This window comes from Chaetodon trifascialis, chromosome 18 (assembly GCF_039877785.1).
Source record: "Chaetodon trifascialis isolate fChaTrf1 chromosome 18, fChaTrf1.hap1, whole genome shotgun sequence".
NCBI classification, from domain to species: Eukaryota; Metazoa; Chordata; class Actinopteri; order Chaetodontiformes; family Chaetodontidae; genus Chaetodon; species Chaetodon trifascialis.
Genome location: NC_092073.1, coordinates 16593613 through 16616678, shown reverse-complemented (window position 1 = coordinate 16616678; position 23066 = coordinate 16593613). Strand labels below are relative to the sequence as shown.

Genomic DNA, 23066 nt, shown 5'->3' with positions numbered 1-23066 from the left:
AGGAACTGAAGGAAACAACACGGCAAACTTATCCTCTCTCCTGTCCCCCTTTCCTCACCTCCTTTTCCCTCACTTCCTATTATTATTTATCTCTCTCCCTCTTCTTCTCTGTCTCTTTGTGCTCGGTGACTGTGCTCTCTCTTTCAACCCCCTGCAGGCAGGTCTTTTGGACAGAAACAAAAGACTGATGTGTCTCTTCATGTGGTTGCCGACTAGTCAGGGTAAAGCCCTTGCCAAGGAGCAGCTTAGAACAATGGAAACGGCCTGGAGCCGTCACAGAGCAGGTCTAATGAGAAAACCCCCTTCATGTAAGAAAGGTCTTCAGGAGATTAGCTCACATGCTTCAGCACTGTACAGGGAGGAACTTTGGGATTACATATTTATACCAAATCCTGGATGATTATACGTGACGGTGCAGCAGATGTCATCTAGCTGCTATTTATGGTGTTGATGCTGACAATTACACTGCTGTTAGAGTAAATGTTAGTTATTTTGAGATTTCAGAAGTATATAAAACAATCAGTTGCATACTTCAAGATTGGTGTCACGTCCCCCCATAGGGGAACTTCAAAACACTGCACCTCCAAAGCAGCGGGGATCTCGAATCAAGGACTCGATCGCTAAAAAGTGCTACAGACTGTTTTGAAAATGAACTCTCGATTTTTATCTCCCCGCCCCCGCCGGTTCCTCAGCATGTCTCTCCCTGCCTGTCACTGATTGACAGGGCGAGGAGAGCATCAGGCAATAAAAGAGGTATGCAGGTAACCAGGCTCTCTATTTGAACTTGAAGCACAGGAAAGTGGGTTAAGTGAAGTGAATCTATTGCCTAACAGGGAGCAGCTGCCTGCCAGATTTAGCGGCTGCTGACAGTTGTAAACACACTCTTATCTAGTCATTCAAGAGACGCGAGCCTGCCGGAGCAGCAACCCACCGTTGACACGGGTTTCTGTCAGAAAGGGCACCTGAGCACACGGCTTTGTTGTTAGCACTGTTGGTCTGGGGACACCGGAGGCATATTTAACAAATGTTTCTTGCTGCTACGCATGCTTGTGTTCAACTCAAGAAATAAAAAAAATATTTAATGCTGCAGTTAGTGCAGGATGTTTACGACTCTGCTATCATTTGCACTGAAAACTCCCTCCCCGACAAGCACTTGCACAAAGCTAAATATACCTCTTTTAAAAGCCACTCACGGACGGCCACCTTCCTCGCATGCTCACACACACACAGGCGTACACAGTGAGCTATTGTGTCTGAGAGAGTTCAGGCATCTGGAGAGCAGAAACCCTCTCCGGTGACCTCTGACCTGGTTGAGAGTTGTAGACTGACAAGAGGCTTTCAGGTGAGTCAGAGGACCTTTAAAGGAGCATTGTGTGCGCTGTGTGCAGGGTTTGTCGCGTCTCTGCAGCGTTCGCTGATTAGCAGTCATAAGTGACAAACCCTCTTTCTCAGGTCATTAATTAACACATCAAAACGCACCGAAACCGGTTTGTTTTTACAGTAACTCACAGTAGCCTAGCGGAGGCCGTGTTGAGTCATTTCGGATGTGCCTCGTACTGCTGCATTGTTGCTCTCAACAGAAGTATAACATCACATGGTGTGAATCTTTCAGGTTATTGTCATCTCTTGAGCCAGTGACAAGCTTCTCTGGCCAGCATCCAGCGCAAACTGGTCGGTAGAGTTCAGTATTCAGCTGCTCAAAGCTGACGCTTCAGGGCTAGAAACATTATTACGTATTCATTTGCAACACAGTGGCACCCGGTCGCCCTCCCTGCGTTGTTATCCTGCAGTTTGTTTGATTTTTAAGCGAGGCTAGCTGCGGCCCATTATTCCTGCCTTTGTTTTCCTGTTGGCTGGTGTTTAGGTGAGTGTCAGTGCAGCTGCAGTGTACCCTGTCAAGGTAAACAAATGGCCAACAGACGCTCCCCTCTGCTCGCTGCTGGTGAAACGCCAAGCCTCCCGGCAAACTTCGTGTTGCTCTGTGTCGCCATGGTGACGCTATCACAAAGGACTCCAGCTGGTTCTGTGTGTGTGTGTGTGTGTGTGTGAAGGAGAGAGAGAGGGAGACGGACAAATGGACAGAGTGAGCAGACGGAGCCAGGCCTCCTCCTCCTCCTCCTCCTCCTCCTCCTCCTCCTCAGTCTTGTTCTTGCTCCTCTCTTCTGTTCACTATTCTCTGCCCTCTCCCCTCTGGCAGACCCAAACACATCCCAAACACAGTGCAGCTGGGCTCAGCTGTCAGTGTTCCCCCGTACTGACCGCCCCCTTTCCGGGCCTTTGTATTTGTTCGGTTGGGTGGTGGATTTGCCCTTGGCCCCCGCGCGGGGGAGCCCGTTCCTGTTAGCTAGCCTCTTAAACCAAACCGTCTGCTCTTTGAAGTGGCCTATCACAGATACACAGATTGGAGATTACAAGGCAGCTGCCTGCCTTCAATCTGTCCGGTAACATGAGCACGATGATTAAATAAAGGAAACAGCATACACCTATGCAGACACACAAATGGGACACTGATCAGCAGAGCCAGAACAAAAAGAGACGAGGTGGCTTGCAACTAAGTCTGGTTTTGTTCTGAAGGCTGTAGAAATGAATGGAGACTTTGCTTTGTCTCAGGGGAGGCAAGAGGGCTTTCTTTGATATTATCAAGGCCAGAGGTGGGGGGGAGTGCTGTGCCAAGAAGAGCTGCTGTTCACACCAACTTGTCGGCATGGGACTTTTGAAGCATTTCTCAAAAGAGGGATTTGGCAGAGAGCCAGCAGAGTTTTGTCATTCACAAACTCCTCTCTTTGGGATGAGAATGCTCGCAGCAGGCTGCGCCGTCCTCTGTGAGGGAAGGGAGCTGAAACTCCACAATTCCACCTCCATTAAGTGAGGAAATTGTTGTATGATTGATGTCTTTCTTTTTCCGTAATCAGAGCTCCGCTAACATGATTATTATGAGGTGGCACAAGGACTTTTTTGTGCACTCATCAGTTTTAATCTGCGTTTGGTGGGAAGAGCTTTCCACATTCCTCCTTAAGTGTCTGATGGAATCCTGCGTCACATTCCTACTTGACTCTGTCCTTGACTGTCTGTGTGGGAGGTCCAGGGCAGCGTATCTGTCGAACGCTTCTATAGCTGCGAGAGGATCAAACTGTTTCCTTATCACTTCTGTGGAAACTGGAAACTTGGCTTCTGTCTAATCAGGACAGTTGTTTTGCTCCGCTCACTATTATCAAACAGGCAAAATTAGAAGTTTCTCAGACGTAGGAACTTAAATGCATTTGTTTTGCTAAATGACACATCTTCACGCACACTTACGTCCAAGTGGGCCGGGTCGCTGTGGAGAGCAGCCCGGGTGGACGGACAGCACATCAGTGGCAGGAAGTCTGTGGTCTCCCTTGATGTGGAGAGGTTGAAACGTTAAGCTGGGTCGCGTCAGTGTTGTTTGTGTGCCTGCGTGCGCACGTCCGCAGGCCCGTGTGCGCACGCACGTGTGCGTGGGCGTGTTTCGACTCCTGAGTGTGTTTACTTAACCTGTCTCGGCGTTCAAAACCCCCTGTCATTCTCTCCTGCGCGTCTGGCTCTCGCAGTGACAGCTAGGTGGGACACGGCGCGTCGTCTCCTGTTTCATACAGCGCGGATGAAAACCCCGTGTTCTTTAACCCTACTCTGGGCCTGAGAGCAGCACGCACACACACACACATATAGTCATCCAACGTGACTTTTAGATGACTTCAGGGGATGGCAGCTCTGAAAGGGTCTGACATTCTATCCTTTGAACCTCCACGCCTGATAGGGGCAGGACCTCACCCTCTCCCTCTGTGCGAGTGCATGTGTGTGTTCACCGTGCATTTTTTCATTCGCTCGTGGGTCTGCACTCAGTGACCTTTGCGAAGATTAGTCCTGGATGTCGATCATATTCCCTAGACATCTGTGAAAAGTTGAGACTGCGTATCGCGGCATGCTCAGACGATTCCGCCTGAGATGACTTTGGCAGTAATTCCTGCGTATACAGTATCTCTCAAAAGAAATACACATGACACTTAGCTGCAGAAGGAAACACAGTAAATCATCTTCTTTTGTCTTTCTTGTGGTTGGTTACAGCCCCATCAAAGATACTCACATCAGCAACCATGATCTAATCTCAAAGGCAGCGTTTGTCCCGTCTGAGGACTTTCCAGCTTGTCAAAACCTGACTTCAATCTCGTCTGGGAGCATCCAATCGCTGCTGGCGAGGCAGGAGGGGAGGGTTGGGTGGAGGGCGGCGGATGGCTCTGACAAACCAAGAGGATGAAGTCAGCCCTCCGTTCACCTCCAATATGTTATGGCCTCTCTGTAGCTGTCAGTGAGATGGCAAGACACAAAGCAAACAACATCCGGCTCTAATAGTTTTAGACATGGCTGCTCGCGCTGGGTGTGGCTGGCAACAGTTGTCTGCCGCACACAGAGCAGCGATCTCGCCACGGTAGGATGTTTGTCTTTTGTAGGGATTAAAGGGATCCAGGAAACCCGCTGTCCTAGTTTTGCTGCAGAGAGAGAGAGAGAGAGAGAGGGAGAGAGAGAGAGAGAGAGAGAGAGAGAGGCCTACTTTTGATGATACGACCAGGCCAGGAAGGAGATTCCAAGGCATAATGTAGTTAGGTGGTGCCTGTTTTTGTCTCAAGACAGGCCATGTTTTTTTTGTTTTTTTTTTTGTCTGTTGGCATGTTTCTGTACAGCAGCTTCTGAGTCAGTGTGTCTGAGAGGCTCCATTGTCTGTGCAGAACCTGTAGCTGTAACCTGAGAGGGAGAGAGCGCTGACAGAGAGAGGGAGAGTGTTACTGAGCAACACTATCATGCTTCTTAATATCTATTTGCTTGGATTTGATACAAAGCCTTTGGAGCGTCCGTAGCTCTCCAGCTTTCTCCCGCGGTATAATTTAACTTCTGTGCTTCATCATAAATATCATTTAACTTCTGTGCAATTATGCGTGCAAACAACAGCAAGGCACACAAGCACGCAGGCCTGCATCCAGCACCATCAAATTGCCCTGGATGTGTACAGTAAGTGCGTAGAGGGCTTAACCATCTAGATCAGTGGGTCAAGTGGCTGACATGCTAATCCTATTACTAGACGAGGCCCTGATTTGTTGAAGTCGGCCCTAATCTACTGTCCATTTTGACTCCAACGCAGACCTAAGACCTCTGGGAAAACTGTCGGGGTGTCAGCTGTCACCAAAGTCAGTTTCCTCTCAGCCAGTGAATTAATTTAGACTTGATGTATTTCTTTGTGTTGTTTATGTTTTTTGATGCATGCATGTTATGTATTTCCATGCTGTCATTAACAAATTGCCACTGACTGTAGCCCTTTAATTCCAGGATATTGTGTGTTTAATATCCTCCATGTAACCATTATTTACTTATTCTCTTAGTTCTATTTATGCTGCACTGTCATTATTTGCTGCTGCCTCAACGGATCATTAAAGTTGGGGAACTCATAAGACAGGAGTCATAATACACATCGGGAAGTTTAAAAAGGTTCAAATTGCAGCATTGGAGTCAGAGATATCGTGACTTTTAGTCTCTAATATGGGTCGAATTTCATAAACACAATGTACACTACATTTCCCATGATGCAACTCAACTCTGCCGCTCAAAATGCCCACGTTTCAAACCCCACACCTCCACTTTGTGATGCAGGTATTCTGTTAGAGATTTTAAGTCTATTGATGTCATAACCCCGATGACATCATTATGACATCATCTGGGTTATTTTCTCCGAATTTTAACCACACAGAAGTGAATATAAACAATTTCAGAGTGTGTGAAGTACTCCTTGTGTGGTGTGGAGTGCCCCTTTAAAGCTTAAAAAAAAAGTAAAGTATCTGTTATTTAAGAAATTAAAAGCTTTTTTTGAGATTCATACTTATACTATGTGTTATCTCTCCTTCTGTGTCTCCCCACCGCAGTGTCATCATGCATCACCACCTACAAGAAGACACCTCCCCCAGTCCCACCACGGACCACCCCGTCCAAACCCTTCATATCCATCACGGCCCAGAGCAGCACCGAGTCCGCCCAGGACGCCTACATGGACGGGGGCTCCGGCCCGCGGACGGGCATCAGCTCCCAGCCGGGCCTGTCCAACTCCACGGAGAGCATCGACAGCATGAAGGCCCTGACAGCAGCCATAGAGGCGGCTAACGCTCAGGTGCACGGCCCCGCCAGCCAGCACGTCACCAACAGCACCATCACCATCACTGCCACCGCCACCACCTCTGCCGTCGCGCACGTCTCCGCAGACAGCAAGGCGCAGAGGGAAGCGCTCCGCAAGTGCCTCTCCATAGGGATCCAGGTTTGTGGATGAGCTCCGGATTTGAACTTGTTGAAGTTAAAAAAAATGGACCTCTAGCATGTAGTCTGACAATTTCTCCTCCTCTTAGGTGGACCCAGAGGAAGGAGGGCCGATAGAGGAGCAGTCCAAATTCCAGTCTATAGGAATTCAGGTGGAGGATGAGCGATGGTGAGTAGAGCGATGAAGAGGGAAGGAGAAAGTTGGCAAAGTGAAACTGGATAAGTCTGGTGGGAGGGATGAGGCAAAGATTGCATGAACAAGAAGACGACTTGTAGAGACAGAGAGTGGTTTGTAGGGTGCGGCGCAAGCTTTTGCCCCCCCTGCACCGGCTTCCCCGCAGCAGCTGTCCCCAGTTCAGGGGAGGTTGGCGTCAGAGCCCCCTCAGCCAGGGGCCCCAAGTGACAGCTGGGCCAGAGGATGTGGTGCAGGGAGCTGGGAAGGTGGAGGGGGCGAGTTGACAGCCATCTGTTGCTCCAGTCATTGTGATTCAGGCTACTTTGAGTCTGTGTGTGTGTGTGTTTGTGTATGCGTGGGAGGGAGGGAGGCAGGGAGAGAAAAGGGGAGGGAGTTTTATTGGGTTTGTTTAGTTCTGAGAGCACTGAGAGACTGCTGTGCTGTCAGCCACAGCCTCTCATTCTGCAACATGTTCCCAGTTTGAGGAGAAGCAGCCCAGTGTGCACGCTGTTTCATTAGCTCACGCCGCACCGGGCTTATTCAGGCCTCTGTCGGGACACGCAGCCATTTATGGCGTCTTTGTCTGCGTTCGCTCACTCCGTCAAAAAAGCATGACCGTCTTGTTGAAGGAAGTTGGCAAATTCAGCCACAGCACTGGTTTCGCGCTGCAGCCAAGGCATGCTTCAGGAATTCAAAGAAACATCACCTTTAATCAGAGGTCACAGTGAGGGCTGGATCCAGCACTCGAAAACACACACTTCCACAGTGTCAGGGAATGTGAGGGGCTTTCTGAAAGGGGAGGTCTCAGCTGACTGACCAAGCTGTGAGTTCCCTGACTTGCCAAGCCAAATATTAACTCATCCAGACACCTTCTAGTCTGCTGAGTGTGGGATGTAAAGCAGCGCAGCACTGTGCGTTTCTCTGGTTAATGTTTAGAGTGGGTGGGGGGTGATTTTTGTTGGTGCTCGGTTGATTGTTTACCTGTTGGCATGCATATGTGCGTGTGTGTGTGTACCTGGGAGGTCTGGGCACGCTGCCCCCTACATTAGATTCCCAGACGGTGAGAGTGCCAAACTCCTCCGGCCTCGCTCCAATGCCCAAACTCCCTTATTTGTGTCTGTGTGTGTGTGAGTGAGCCTGTGTGTTTGTGTATGTGCAGCAGTCGCAGGTCATAACCTCACCTCGCTGTTTGAACTGGGATTAACTGAGAGGGAGTGGACGAGAGCTGGAAAGGAGATGAACACAACAAACAGCATGCTTGTCCGTACACACACTGAAATGTTCAGACTCATTTTTACTCGTGTTTATTCCCTCAAAGATGGATCACAGTAAACTTTTACTTACTTATCTTTCTCCATGCAGTAGTGCATGTATTTAATGCAAGTGTCTGATTTATTGATGGGTGTTTTGCAGGTTGAGGTTGGTGGTCAGCAGATGGCTTTGCAGCCACAGGGGAAGTGGAACATTGCTCATGGTCCTAGTGACTAAACCATCTGCACAACCATCTTGAAAAGTCAACTTAAGGGACAGCGAGACCTCCCTGTCTTTTTGTTTTTGTCCTAACTGGCTGAAGGTTTGTCATTACCGGGATAAGACAAACAAACAAGAAGCCTCAGGTGCTCGTGCAGCTTTTGAACATCAATTTGCGGTGCGTAATAGCACGAGTGGCGGTGCAGTGCTGTGTTTTCTGTCATCCAACACATGTTCTGGCGCTTCTTTCTTTTTCCAAATAAGACATCAGGCTGTTCTCTGTCCACAGAAAAAGGAAAATTAGACGTAGGAAAATGATTAAGACAGACCTGGAGGTACAGAGGCCTCGTGGAAGCCGCAGCATATGGAATGCAACATTCCACCTCTGTTGTGATTTACAGCTTTCTGTCATGTTCACCACATGAATGTAATGAGAACATGGATGTTGTGCGTTTTTCGTCCTCTTTTCTTTTTTCTCCCGCATACCTTCCTCATGTTTTATAGTCTTGTCTCTCCCTTCTGTTGACTGTAAATGCCCTTCCTTGTTCTTTCGCCTCCCGCCTATTGATACACTATGTCTGTCTCTATCGGGGCTGTGTTTGGCCTTGCCCGTCTCTGCCCCTGCAGGAAGTTGTTAGCAGACTGATAGAAAGCAGGCTGAGGTCATTAGAAGTGAACACCTGCTCGGAGGAGTTACTCTTTAACTGCTCTTCACACACATACACTTGCGGGGCTGCTGGTAAAGCACATACACATGTGTTTGATCTTACCCGAAGCCACTCCCTCGTTCTTTCTCTCTCTTTTTGCCGTTCATGGAAGAGCAGAGATGAATGAGAGAAGGGGGAGGCAGAGCGACGAACGGCCAGCGTCGAGGAGGAGTGTGCGTCCGGAGATGGGCCGAGGCAGACGTGATGGAGCTGTGATCATTTGTGTGTGTCGTGCTGCAGGCAGGTCAAGCTGAGGTTTCATGTGTGAGAGGGCTGCGGGCATGTTTGGATCAGAGCACAGATAGCAGGCTAGCAGTTCAGGCTTTTTTCTGGGTTGGCTGAGTTGTCACTTCTTACCGGTTTTCCAGCAGAAATAGTCAAGTATGTAAACCTGTAACAGTTGGATAAAGCATGCTTGGGGTGCCAGAATTGAAAAGTTTGCATGGGAACGTTTTTAATGAGTTAAAACGTGTTCTGTTCCGCTTTGAAACACTCTTTGTTTGTATCTCTGGAGCCCCTGTTTGTGCCGGATCCGCTTATCAAAGTGTATCACTTGTTTTCTAAGTGCAGCACTCTGGTACGTTTTTGTATGTGTTAATAAAAGATGTGCTTTGAGTCGTGGACCACTTCGAGTTGTAATCTTGCAGTGATTAAACTTCTGGCTCCTCCAATCACTACACATTTAGTTGGCCAGACCCCCCCCCCCCCCCCCCCCTTCCCCAACACCCGCGTCCCTCTGGCGTCCCATTCATTACTGGGGTGGTGAGCTGCTCTATAGAACGTAGCCAAATGTGAGTGTGTGGTTGTGTGTTGATTTAATGTGTGTGTCTGCTGTTGCACATAGTGTGGAGGGACTTGGCAAAGGCTGCTCGTCAGTGGCACAAAGCCTCTGAGCCAAATACGACATGGCACACCCAGCTGTAGAGAAGGGTCCCAGGTGTGTGCGTGTGTGTGTGTGTTTCTTTGTGTGCATGTGCTGTTTGTGTATGTGCATCAGCCCCCGAGCGGGGCTTGTGGTGTGCACACTCTGTTGCTTCTGAATGAGCCAGGTGACAAAACACACACACAAAAGATGTTCCACACTACAAAAGCTATTCATCACGATCAGCGATGAGATTGCTGTGATCTTTGCAGTTTTTTCATACCGGGAGCTCCTCCAAGAACTCTGTGTAAACAATATTATCATAATTACTGCTAAACGGGAAGCTCTAGTGTGGTATTAATATAAATTATGAGTAATCAGTTATATAAAATCAGATCTTCAAAGGGTTCTCTGCTTCCTTTCCCAGTTACCGCAGGATGACCCGCTCCAACAGCGTGACCACAGCCGTGCAGGCTGACCTCGATGGCCCCGCGGACGCCATCGAGCTGCCGTCCCGTCACTTTGCCACCATGCCGCGCCAGCACTCCCGCGACGCTGCCACTTCCACCGTCAGCATCCAGGGCTCGGGGAACCACTACCACGCTTGTGCCGTCGACGACTACGGGGAGGTGGGGTTCGACCCCTCGATCCTGCCTCCTCCAGACCCGTGGATGGACAGCGTGGCGGAGCCGGAGATGGAGGCTCAGGAGGCCATCAGCCGATCGGTGTGCCCCCGTGACGGCCGCTGGTTCCTCAAGTTGCTGCAGGCCGAGACGGAGCGTATGGAGGGCTGGTGTCGGCAGATGGGGCAGGATGAGATGGAGAATCAGCTGCCTGATGAGAGTGAGTTGAGTCATAGAGCTCAGACAGTATGTCGTGCACTGATATTAGGTCTATTTTCCTCTCCTCCTCTCCTCTCCTCTGATATGGAGGGTGCTGGTATTCGTGGTATTGGACCACAATAGCTGCTTGTTCCTGTCTCAGGCCCTCTGGCCTCCACAGACATACCGTGCATACTTATCAATAGGCCGCTGCTGGCCCCAGCCACACATCTGTCCTTTAGACACACTGTATAATGATGTCTCACACAAACACACTGAAGAGGTTTCTCTCCGTGCTCCTCCAAGGCAACTATTTGATATTGACGTAAAACGCGCACTGGAGTGCACGTCTGAAAACACACGTCTGAATATGATTTATGCGCATACGCTCACATGCACGTACCGCACTGAGCAAACACGCCTCAGGCAGCAGGCACTATAGTTATACCTGTCCTTGCTGCACAGCTGATCTCATGTCTTACAGAAAATGTCATTGCTTATGCAGACAGTGTGCTGTTATGGTTCCAGGCAAGAGATTCTCTCACAGAACATTCAGAACAGGGAGGCTGTCTCAAGGTTATGTTTTCCCCAGATCCCACGCCACCATGCGTGCACGCACACACACACATAAACACGCACCCGTGCACACATGCTCTGAGGGAGCTGAAAACATTGTATCTGTAGTGCAAATTCATTAACCCCCTCTCCGTTTCTGATCCAGACTGATATACAGAATGCACAGACATAGGACTGACCACTGGAGTCAGGTTATGCAGTACAAGCTTGTTTGTTTCATATCAGTCTGCCAAACAGGCATTGAGAGAGAAATAAAACAGTATGTTCTTTGAGGATCAAATGCTTGATTTTGGATTTTTAAGTCATGTCTTTTGTGCTGTAGGCATGGCATTTTTAATTATTTGTTAATGCAGGGTTTCTATTTTTAGAGTGCATTTCTTTAGCTTTGGAATTTCACAGCATTTCAGTAATTATTTGACTTCCCTAAATGACTTCTGTCCCTTAGAGGCGCAGATAAAAGAGGATTCTAGCGTATCCGTTTCTGGTGCATTGCAAATGCAGCCCCTCTGTTAGAGCTGCAACATGCCTGCAGTATGCGGTTCTGTGAGTAATTGCATTGTGAATTGTGTGCGTGTGTGCGTGTGTGTGTGTGTGTGTGCATGCATGTGCGTCTCTGTCTTTCTGCAGTCCTGGGGAAGATCCGCAGTGCAGTGGGGAGTGCCCAGCTGCTGATGTCCCAGAAGTTCCAGCAGTTCCGGGAGCTGTGTGAGGAGAATCTGGTATGTGTCACCTCATCCTCTGCATGCTCCCCCATCTCCCCCCTCCCCCCCATTACTGACATCATCCTGCACAAATCATCCTGACAGGCCAGGCCAGCGCTCATTTACTATGCATCTAGTGTAGAGTCTGCATCTGCACACCCTTACTGTCTTTCACGTATGAAAAATAGAACCTGCTGTATGAAAACAAGAGCCTGACAAACAGGGATTCTTAGAGGCTGGTGCTAAAATATATATTTCTGTGCTGAAGCAGCTTTTTGTGCAGATATTCACTTCCACTTGCATGTCCAAATATTAAATACCCACGTTGAATAATTTACTCATTATATGAGTATAAAGCCTATCATTTGTAAACAGAGAAAATGTGCTTTTGAGTGAAAAGTGAACTTCTAAAATTAGAAAATGCATGAAAATACTATCTGTGAACTGGAAAATGTCTGTATTTATAGTGTTTATATTGGATTGAACCACTTATGTTGAATGAAAGAATGAATAAATGTATATTTTGGGGTAAACTGCAGTGGAGAGTTAGAGAAAGAGAGAAACAGTAATAAAAAAAAATCAATAAAATTTATAAAAAGGTATATTCTAGAAGCAATTCCCACATATTTATATTGTGATGCCTGATTAATGTGTGTGTGTGTGTGTGTGTGTGTGTGTGTGTGTGTGTGTGTGTGTGTGTGTGTGTGTGTGTGCGTGTGTGTGTGTGTGTGTGTGTGTGTGTGTGTTTTTCATACATTTGACAATTCTGTGATTTCTGCAATTGCTGTAAAACTGAACCATCAAATAGCAAAGGCATATTTCCAGTTAGCTTGTAAACAATATACGTTTGTGTGTTTGTTCATGGGGACATGTGTCTATTTGTGCCATTTCTGTGTACCAGAACCCAAACGCACACCCGCGGCCCATCTCCCAGGACCTGGCAGGTTTCTGGGACATGCTCCAGCTCTCGATCGAGAACATTAGCCTGAAGTTTGATGAACTCCACCAACTCAAAGCCAACAACTGGAAACCTCTGACCCCACCAGAAATTCAGGTGCAGACTCACATGACAAATATTGAAGCTCTATTTTCGATGTTTTGTTTTGGAATGCTTTACTAACCTGCATGTGATCCGCTGTCATGACTGTATAGTCTGAATTGTAGTCCTGTTGGCTCTCAGTGAAGCTTTGTTGTAGCATGCTGATATGTGTTGCATACTGTCATGTTGCCTGCCTGACGTCACCACTTGTATTTGTGTGTTTTGTTCTGTCTTGTTGTTGACAGTGAGCCGCTTTTGAGAAGCTACTCTACCTGCCATGCACCGTTGGGGCCTCTCCACCTCCAATGGTCACTTTTACCTCATGCAAAAGGCCACCACCGTGCTCGCTTACCCCACGCAAATGGCTGCCACTGTGAACCATAACCTCATTCGAAATTGCATGCTCTGACATTATGCCGACAAAAGCCACACCGCTCTTTCTAACCCTCACGCAAGCTGGCTGCAGTTGTGTTGCTCCTTACTCTGTTTAGCCGCAGCTTGCCACGAGGACTCAGCGGTCTGTCATTAAGACTATTTGTCATTCCTGTCCAGGAGAGAAGGATGCCCCCTCCCGTGCCAAAGAAGCCCCTGAAGGGCCACCCTCCCCTGGCTAGGGACCGCTCGCTGGAGAGCTCTGAGCGCCAGCGTCTGGAGGCTCGCAAACGCCTGCTAGCTGCCAAACGTGCCGCGTCGGTTCGGCAGAGCTCTGCTACCGAGAGCGCAGACAGTATCGAGATCTATATCCCCGAGGCTCAGACCAGACTATGAGACACGCAAACACACGTACCCACACACATGTCCGAAACACTGTCCCATCCACACACTAGCACTGAATGGTAAGGCTTGGGTGCTAACACAACATCATCACACTTTTTGCAGACTTCCCAGATCACTGTGGGTTCGGTCACGATGGAAGTTGTTTGAACAAGAAATGTACATTTACAGTATTTATTTATTTATTTATCTCCCCTCCCCTCCCCCCCGATTAATTTCCCTCTCCCAGCTTTGATGTAGCAGTTCCTATACCTCCACCTGCCCCTCACAAAAAGTATCTTGTAAACCCCTTTTTTTAAGTGGCCTAATATTACAGACTAAGCCAGGTGTAGCACAGCAGTGATGCTTCACGTTAATGTGTTTCAGGTGCTCAGAATCAGAGGGAAACAGGGGAGGAGCATGCATGTCCATGAGGACTGTATATACATGCAAACACACACGAGTGATGTATTTCATCTGATCTGCTCAGATCAAATGAAGAGACAAGACCCACTGAGTGAACTCCCGTTCAGTTTTATTTTTGTATTTGCATAAAATCCCATGATCCGGCTCTGAAAACACCGTGAGCTGGGAAATTTTTGATCAGAAAACAGAAAAGAGCAGAGGAGGAAACCACAGTGTCGCCCTCTGGCTGAAAAAGGGTCTTTTCCCGCAGCAGGAGGTCGACCCTGTAGGGAAGGTCAAGAGATCCGATTTTGCTCCTCCAGGTGAGGCAGAGTGGCTTTTAAGCCAGGAGGTTCTGCAAAGAGTGCAATTCACCGACAGAATCACTGTTGCGACAAACCTGACCTGTGCGTGCGAGAGAGAGAACGTGTGTGTGTGTGTGTGTGTGTGTGTGTGTGTGTGTGTGTGTGTGTGTGTTGAAATTCAGATGTTCATTTCAAAAGTGCTTCCTATTTTTCTAGGTCTAAAGGGTCCTAGTCGTAATTGAAGATTAAGGTAGCAGTATCAACAGACTGTAAACACGCCGCCCATCTCATTTTAAACTGAGCAGACCATGTTTGTATAGAAGAACATACAGTGTAATGACGTGACATGCATGCCGACACGCGGTAACTGATACTTTTGTCTTTTCTAAACAGGTTGAATCCTTTCTCATGTTGCGTTCAGACTCTTCGGTGTTACAGACAATGCTAAAATACTGATATTTGGTACAATACTGGTAGTTGTACTATATTTTATTATGTCATTTTTAGACAAGAGAGGTTTATTGACAGTATTGAGACTAAAGGACTGAAAAGGGACTATTTTCTCCTCACTGTGTGTGCACTATCTCTGCCTCCAAATGAAGCAATTATTTGAAGGTCATACAGTAAAAAAAAAAATCCAATTTGTAATATTTTGTATTCATGTTTAATTTATTGATTAGGAGAACAATGACTGTTTCTTGACATTGTGATTATTATTATGATGCACTGACAACAAGGCCCTTATACTGTGTTTATGTTTTATTTATGTTGGTTCTTTTGCATGACAGGCACCTTTTCTTTTTTCTTTTTGTCTTTTTCTGTTTCAGTGATCAGCCTTAATTTCTAATACGATAGTCGAGCACAACAGCAGTCTCAGGGGAAGAAGTGTGTGTGCGTGTGTGTGAGAGAGAGAGAGAGAGAGAGAGAGAGAGAGTGTGCGTGGCTGACTTCTTGTGAGCGTGTGTGACCCATGGCTTTGTCTCTTACTGTATATAACCCCAGCTACAAGGATAGGCCATGATGCTTAACAAGGGAGTAGAGTCCACGCCATCTTTTGAATAATGTTCCTGTCGAACATCTTAGCCCACTTAATCACTTCAGTATAACAAGGTATTTGTGTCAGCTGCTTGAATGTGGAGACAATCCTGAGCCAGTTTAGCCATCACATAATTGTTTTGATAACAGAATTGCAGGACGTTGGTGTCCAGTTCTCCGTGGTGATCTGACAAAGTTTTGTGCCATTGAATAACTATAGTTAAGGATATATTCCTGCTATTTGTCCCTACTGAACGGCAAAGAGGGACGTTTGTGAAGGAACTCAAGTGATGAAGTAACCGTGCAGTATGATTTCTATTTCCTTTAGCTGGTCGATATGAAGCCTAGAGAGGACGCATAAAAGTAACAATAGTTCAAACTTAACGCCATTTTACGTAGATGAAGCTCATTTTAGTATTTTTTACTTTGGAAACTTGTATTTGAATTCAACTGTCTGTCAAATGATTGACTTCTTATTTATGTTTATTATATTAACATATCAATATAACACTCCTGATATAGCAGGGAGTTCGTAACCAGAATGTTGGATTGTGGTTAACTGCTAAAACTCAAAAGACACTCCAGCAATCCTGGCAATTCTGAAGCTTGTGATGTAGTTATATTAAGAGAAAAACATTCAAATAAACATGTGTACATAAATGAATGTTTCCCTATGTAAATGTAAACTAAAAAAAAAAACCAATCAAATAACATATTAAGCAGATATACATTTTGTAATTAATGTTATTACACTGTTGATGTTATGGCACGTGTATGAGCTCTTATCAGCATTAAAAAATATATACCATTGCCATAATTTTGTGGTGTTCATTTCTTTCCCTGTCTCCACATGTGTTTTCAATTGGAATATAATTAAACAGATTACAAGGCCAGCATGGTGTGTTTTTAGGGCATTTCCCTTCCGCAGGGGCGGGTCCCCATAATTAGACAGCACTTCTGGCCTTGGCTTAGCCCCGTCACTCCTGTACGTGCAGCTTCTGGTGATTCGTCATTCACACATCAGTCATGCTGAGGGGAGGCAGGCTGACCTCAGCGGCCAGAGTTCAGGAGTGGGGGTGAAAGAGGGGGTTGCGGAAGCGGGTGTCTTTGTGTAAAGCCTGGCCCTGGCTCTGTCTACCTTTCAGATGGCCCACCATGGTGGGCTACAACTGCCCGCTGTGTGCCTGGAGGTCTGTCTAAACCCTTACAAATGATCGCATCCACAAGTTTGGACCCGGCCTCCACCCAAAGAGCTGTCACTTTAGACAGGCTTATGGCAAAAGGTGGAAAACTGTCCATGCGCTCTCCAAGTCTGACCAGCGTGGACATGTTTACTTTGGTAAACTAGAAGCATACTGTGTCTAGCTGATTGGTGGAGTCCTGATTGTTCCTGCGGTCTGTTTACTGAAACAAAAGACGTCCTCAGTGAAGATTTTCACTCCTTTCAAATCAGAAAAATAGATTGAGCTTGAGAGGAGAGCATGCAATAAATGAAAGAGTGGCTGTCCCAGCAAATATAGACAACAAATCCTATTGAGGCCAGCAGAGAAGCTTTAGCAGGACCAGGAGGGAACAGCTGTCCTCCTCGCCTCCAACGAGCCAGCGTGCTCGGTTGTAAGCCGCCTTACATTGACTCTATTGAGACGCAGCCACACACAAAGCCCCGCTGGCAAGAAACTGTTGACGTCTGCTGTATGCTTGTGTTAATTTATGCAGGATTATGCTAATTGGCAGGAGCTGTTGTAAACCTCTCACACACAGGAATGTGAATGCCTAACGGTAGCCTGTGGAAAGACATGAGCGCCATACTATTTCTGTCCTGCCTCCTTTTATTTACCGAACATTCTGACTCAATACACTCTACTTATCCTTGAGGGATGAATCGGTAATCTTCACAAAGTTCAGTGGGATTTACAAGAATACAGCCCGATAAACACGTGAGGTTTGAGTGATCGGCAGGAGGGAAAATACCAAATGATCGATTCTGAGATGTAGAAAAACAAAACTTTATTTGATTCCCAAGTGACCCCTATTTGCCACAAACATTGCACAGTATGAAAAGAAATCACATCATTGGGCATCATGTCACATTAACTATACACATGGTCCTATTATACATGAAAATGCTTTTTTTTTTTTTTTTGGTGATTTCAAAAATGCTGTCTTTGTCAGGTTTGTAAAAAAAAACAAAAAAACAAAAAAAAAAAAACAGCAAATGCAGAAAAGACATCTGTAGTGTTTAATTTTCCAGTCCACTGGCCGTCGTTTTCTCGCTGAGTGATGGGATGAAGGCTCAGACTAAGAACCTGCTACATTGGTCATCTGAAATATCCCCTGGTGGAGAAAAGAGTACAAAAAAAAAAAAGCAGAGGTTTTTTCTTTTAAAATAGCTAAAAATAAAAGTAAATTACAAAAAAAAATATCAAAACTATACTTATACTCATGAAAACACATTACTACAGTAGTGAATAAGTTTGTCATAGATGCCAAGAGCAAAGTATGTTTAAGACACTGAGATGACCTTCTTCTGCCTTTAGTGTGCAAACAAACGAGGCAGACCAATCACGAACTGATCTCTGAAATGTATAACAGTAAACAGGTGTGATGCGACCGATCCGTCTGATTGGTCCGTGAAGGAGGGCTGACTCTAGCTCTTGCTCCGTTCTCTAAAACGATATACTGTACAGTATAATGGAAAGACATAAGACAGGCAGCATTTCTCTGATAACATTTTTGGTCCCTGTGTGCAAATAAGATACACATGTAGATACATACGCATGTATGTGAAATGAATAAACAACTTACAGCCAAGGCACCTCGATACGTTTTTTTTCTTTTTTTTTCCATAAAAAAACATCCTCATCAATTTGATTGGTATACCAAAAATAGAAATGATCAGGCTTTCATGTGGATTTGTTCTCTGATGCGTGCAGACGAGTTCGTGAACTCGGGGGAGTTCCGCCGTCGAGACACAAGTCAGTCTCTATTCCCTCCTCTTCCGTCTCCTCTCGCCTTCTCCCTTTAGGAGACCAGCTGTTTGGCTTGCAGCTCCATCTCTGCGGCCCGTTTGAGGGCCACGTCCACCAGGAGCTGGAAGCCGCTGAAGTCTTGTGTGAGGTCTGGAGGGGTGGGGGGAGGGGTGTTGAAGAGCCCGCTGCGGGGGCTCAGGTTGCCCTCCATGCCGGTGCCGCTGAGGATGGTGGTGGTGGTGGTGGTGGGGAGCTGCTGGCTGCCCGGCCCTTCATCCCGGCACCTGAACAGCGCCTGCGCAGACTGCAGCAGCTCGGCCGCCCTGTCGCAGTTCATTCCCGGCACAGACGGGTGGGAGGCTGTCGGGCTGGCCTGCATTGCCGCGGTGACAGTGGTGTGACAGATGACAGACGGGCGGCTGGGCATGAGCCCTGGAGAGGGGGACATGGAGGTTGGAGAGGGTATGGAGGGAGACGCCGCCTTCCTCAGGACGCCGGGCGTGGCGGGTTCGAAGCTGGAGGGGTGGAGCACGCGTTTGTCGTAGCTCTCCTCCGTACCTGCTGCGGGGCTGCTGTGTTTCGGGGACTGGGAGCTGTCAGAGAAGCTGTCGCCGGCCTTGCTGCCTTTCCTGGATATGGTGAACTGGTTGGGATCTTTGCCGTCTTTCCTCAGCATCTCTGGGAGAAGCCGCCGCCGCGCGTTGATGAACCAGTTGCACACCTGCAAGAGACGACACGATAAATCCACGCTGTGAGGAAGCTGTGCATCGCTTACGTTCCGCCTCGCCGTTTCAAAGGAAATCTGCTGGTACGCACATCTCCAGGTGCAGTCTGCACCTGCGTTATCAATAGAGAAATCAAAACTGAAAGGGCGAGCGCCACCCCTCACACACTTGTTCACACCAGAGGCGGCGTATTTCACACCGTTAGCATTTCCCATTCATCACTGCAGCGCTGCAGAGAGGAAAAACCAAACCTCAAAAGATTTACTCCAAAGACTCTGATCACATCTCAAACGATGAGAAGCTAAACATTAACTTTCAGTTTGGACTTCTTAATCCTGTATTTAAACTAGCTTTGAATACAAAGTGATCTCCTTTGTCATAGCAGTAATCACGGTCATCTCTCCTCTCCTTTCCTCAGTCCTCCAGGCTAGTCGTAACTGGCTCGGGGAGACTTGCAGCTCTAACCATGTAAATGACTCTGCATTGTTCCCAGACAGCTGGGATGGAAAGGGGCTGGAGGGAGGGAAATTCCTGTCCAAGCGCCTCAGCCAAGCCCACAGCACACAGGGAGTGAGTTTACTCACGTTGTTTCGGGCTTTAATGTTGCAACATCAAGCTGGTTTGGATGACCTTCAATTCACTGTTTATGTGTCATGTTTTGTTTGCCATCTAGACAGGAAATGATTCAGTCGAGCTGACACTTGCTTCCTCTTGACGCTTCCAGGGGGCTGTTTACACTAAGGGTTTGCTAGCGATCTTAGCTGCTGTGTGTCCATACCTGTAGTGTGGAGAGCTGAGTCTGCTTGGACAGGAGGGCTTTCTCCTGTTCGGAGGGGTAAGCGTTGTAGCGGTGCTCGTACAACCAGTCCCGGAGGATCTGAACCGACTCCTTGGGCAGATTCCCCCGCCGCTTCCTCTTCCCGTTGCTGCCCGCGCTGGACGACAGATCCAGAGGGGCGTCCACGCTGTCCTCGTCATCCGTCTCGCTGCCTGACAGCATCATCAAACCTGCGCCAACGAGGAGAGAGAGCGTGTGAGGATACGAAAAAAGAAAAAAAAAGGACAAAGGAGAATATGTATCCTCTTATGTCAGCCACCCTGCTGTCGGTCTCCCAGCCGCTCTGCCGCAAACGCAAGCTGTCTGGGAGGCAGCTGATGTGTCAGAAGCAAGCTGTCAAGTTCAGCCATGTGATTCATATAAGGAGCGAGGGAGGGTGTGAGGAGGAGGGTGAGGAGGAGGAGGAGGAGGGAGCGATGGAGGAGGGGAGGGGAGGGGAGGGGAGCGAGGGGGGGACGTCACAAAGGCTGGTCTGATGCTGTGGCAGTTATAAAACCTGCCTCGACAAATACAAGCCAGGTCTGCTGCACAGACAGAGCACACCTTGCACGCTGGGATAAGTGAAGCGCAGCAGGGCTGACCACAGCGACGAGCACTCCACCAGAAGGCACAGCTTGTTTTGAAGAACAGCAACAGCGTGTTTGCAAAGATTACAGAGCTGCTTTCTGTTTTTGATTTCAGGCACGTCTAATCAAAGTCAATCACGATCAAACGGGATTTTGGGGCCTCTGAACGGCTCCGAATGTGAAGCGTGCGAGCCGGGGAAAATAAACCAGCTCACAAACTGTTTGTAAAACCCACTTTGATCACATTCATCTGATTCAGCCTCTTTCAGGGCGTGTTCAATTTCATCAAAAGCAGAGCCACGCATGTAAAGAAACGCATACTTTTCAATCAGCTGCTCGTGTGCGGCTTCCTCTGCGCGCAGCCAGGGCGCCATTAAGAAAATGCAGAAATCTAGAGGACGTTTAACCCGCAGCCCTGTGCAGTCTGCTCAGGGGCAAACTAGTGGGAAAGGAATAAGAAAGTTCCCAAGTGTGAGCGGCCAACAGGATGAGGTAATTACGTAGGCTGGAGAGAGGGGAAGGGGGAGGGGAGACCTGTTGCAAATCAGCGTCTCCAGACTAAACAAAAGAATCCAGGGCTGCGTGCTTCTTTGTACGCAATTCAAAACTTTGTACACGCAAAACAGCGAGTTCGCCACAAACTTCACCCCCAACAAAATATCATAGCTTGACAGAGGGGACAGCAAATGCGTTTACAGGCCGCGAAGACGCTGGTTTTGTAAGTTTAAAACAACTTGTAAGAGGGTTTCTATTGTGTGTGTGTGCGCGCTGCACCACGAGGTCCGTGAATGTAACAAGGCAACTTCCCACAATGAGGTCAGGATGAACATTAGCCCACATTCTGGATTCAGATACGGTTTAAAAGCCGCTGGAGGTGTTTCCGTTTGCGGCAGATGGTTAAAAGACACGCGAGAAACATTTTAAAGGCGGAAAAAAAAACGCCACACTTCAAACGCCAACTCACAATAGTCGCCAAACTTTGACTCACAGCGTCACTTTTTGATTCGCTTCGACGCAAATGAGGCGTCTGTTCCTGAAATGACCTCGTATTCAAAGTAAAAAGTGAGCCTCGTTTAGCTCAGTTTCTGGCGTTTCGGGGGAGCTAAAGTTCGCCGATTTACACCGTGGCGAGAAAAACAACACACATGGCGAAAGAGTCGTGTGTTACTGTGTGAAAAGCCGAATAAAACATGGGTGGAAAAGTCAGAAATAGCGGGCAAAGGTGGCTGTATCGACTTTTGACATCGCGCCAGCACATGGCACAAAAAGCCCCCTGTCATGTCTGGAAAGGAAACAATAGACTGCATGGTTTGCATATGAGGGAAATCGCTCTGATAATCGTGTCTCTGCGCTGTCTCTGCTTAGCTCAACTAATTTCGACTTGGTTTTGTCCCCAAGAAGCGTCCAACCTACCCTTTTTCGTCTTCATCTCCGTCCGAAAATGCCCACTTTTCCCTCGCCAGGCGCAGAAGAAAATTGCCTTTGTGTTAGTGTTTCTTCTCCTCCAGATATCCTCAGTGTGTATCCGAATATTCGGAGAAAAAAATCCTTATTCATCAAAACGCGCTCCTTTTCCTGCAGTCCGTCTTTATTTTGCTGTCTCTTCTGGGTCGTCCTGGTTCGGGGAAGGGGGTGGGGGGGTTACCTGAGCTCTCCTGCGTCCCTTCGGCTCAAAGCCCGTTTCTCATTGACTGTGTGTTTGATCCTGAAACTGGGTGACAGCTATCTTTGACAGCTGCGTGACTCAACGCACAGAGATCCTCCCACCGCGGAGGGCAGAGGAAAAATCTCTGACATCAGCATGGCTTGTTCCACTGACATGGATACGGTGCCGCTAACGCCGAGCGGCCGCGGACCCCCCGCCCCCAACAAAGCCCGACAAACACGCCACAACAGCCCGGTGGGTTAAATTATGAGCCGCAGGAAGGCGTTGATTTCTGCGGGCGGTCAGAATGACAACAGGCTGCCGGAGAGCACTGCGGACCTCGTGGTTACCTCTTACATAAATAATAACCCCAATAAAAAAAAAAAAAAAATCACATTATTGCTGCAGGCTGAGCTTTTTTCCGCCTGGTGGTGCTCTGTAATCTTATCACTTTGTGGTTTTATCCCCTTTAATATCACTTTTGTACAACAATTACTCTCTATAATACCCCTAATAACGCAAGTTTTTTTTGTTTTTTTTTTTAATAAGAGTAACATTTGCGCTCCTGTTGAGCTTCCTGAAAGCACCATGGCACCACTGTATCACCGCGTAAGGCACCTGTGTTATGTTTACCGCGACACCCGCGTATTGTTTATGTTTACACCGCCGCGCTTTCGCTATGGCAGCTCGTCCTGTTTTGCGTTTCTCGCGGGAATGAGGAAACGTGTAAAACACAGTGCATGCAGAGGTGAATTAGGGCTTATGTTGAGCCAACCTTGTCCCAGCTGGGGGTTAGCGCACCAGTTCAGGTTGCTGAAGACAACAGCGCAGCGAAGGAAGCGATCAATGCCCTCATTTGTATGCGGCGCACAGCCCTGCGACAGCTGCTGTAGCATCGTCTCTTTGCACGCATTTGTTTCAGACAGGCGTTCACTTCTCCCTGCGAAGCTAAATGTCGCCCCCCTGTGTGCGTGTTTGTGGCGCTTCACTTGAACGCACCATCGCTTGACAAACAAGAGGTCCTCGGACTCCCCCTGGTGGCCCGGAGAAGCGTCTCCTCAGGAAAAAGTGATTATTTGGTGAGTTGTTGACAAACATCACCATGCTATAACATTTGAGCACACGTGACACACTCTGAATTCATATCCAAAAGCTGAATTTA

The 23066-nt window shown here is 47.7% G+C and overlaps 2 protein-coding genes across 3 annotated transcripts in view; one reads left to right on the top strand and one right to left on the bottom strand.

Annotated features, from left to right (window-relative positions):
- dlgap1b (discs, large (Drosophila) homolog-associated protein 1b) overlaps positions 1-16703 on the top strand; it is a 91873-nt gene extending 75170 nt beyond the window's left edge. The window contains exons 7-12 of the mRNA XM_070986167.1: positions 5928-6313; positions 6402-6481; positions 9954-10369; positions 11551-11642; positions 12526-12678; positions 13216-16703. Coding sequence (XP_070842268.1) covers positions 5928-6313; positions 6402-6481; positions 9954-10369; positions 11551-11642; positions 12526-12678; positions 13216-13431 — 1343 coding nt within the window. The 3' untranslated portion in view covers positions 13432-16703. The remainder of the gene's footprint in view (positions 1-5927; positions 6314-6401; positions 6482-9953; positions 10370-11550; positions 11643-12525; positions 12679-13215) is intronic.
- A 450-nt stretch (positions 16704-17153) lies between these two features.
- Positions 17154-22861, bottom strand: tgif1 (TGFB-induced factor homeobox 1). Of its 2 annotated transcripts, none has more exons than XM_070986170.1 (3): positions 21673-22861; positions 19634-19863; positions 17154-18851 (listed from the first exon to the last, which is right to left on the bottom strand). In XM_070986170.1, the coding sequence occupies exons 1-3, from the start codon at positions 21686-21688 to the stop codon at positions 18183-18185; spliced, it is 915 nt and encodes a 304-aa protein (XP_070842271.1). In that variant the 5' UTR covers positions 21689-22861; the 3' UTR covers positions 17154-18182. The 2 variants fall into 2 exon arrangements, with proteins under 2 accessions (XP_070842271.1, XP_070842270.1); XM_070986169.1 differs by having other exon boundaries at positions 22680-22852.
- Between the last annotated feature and the right edge of the window lie 205 nt (positions 22862-23066).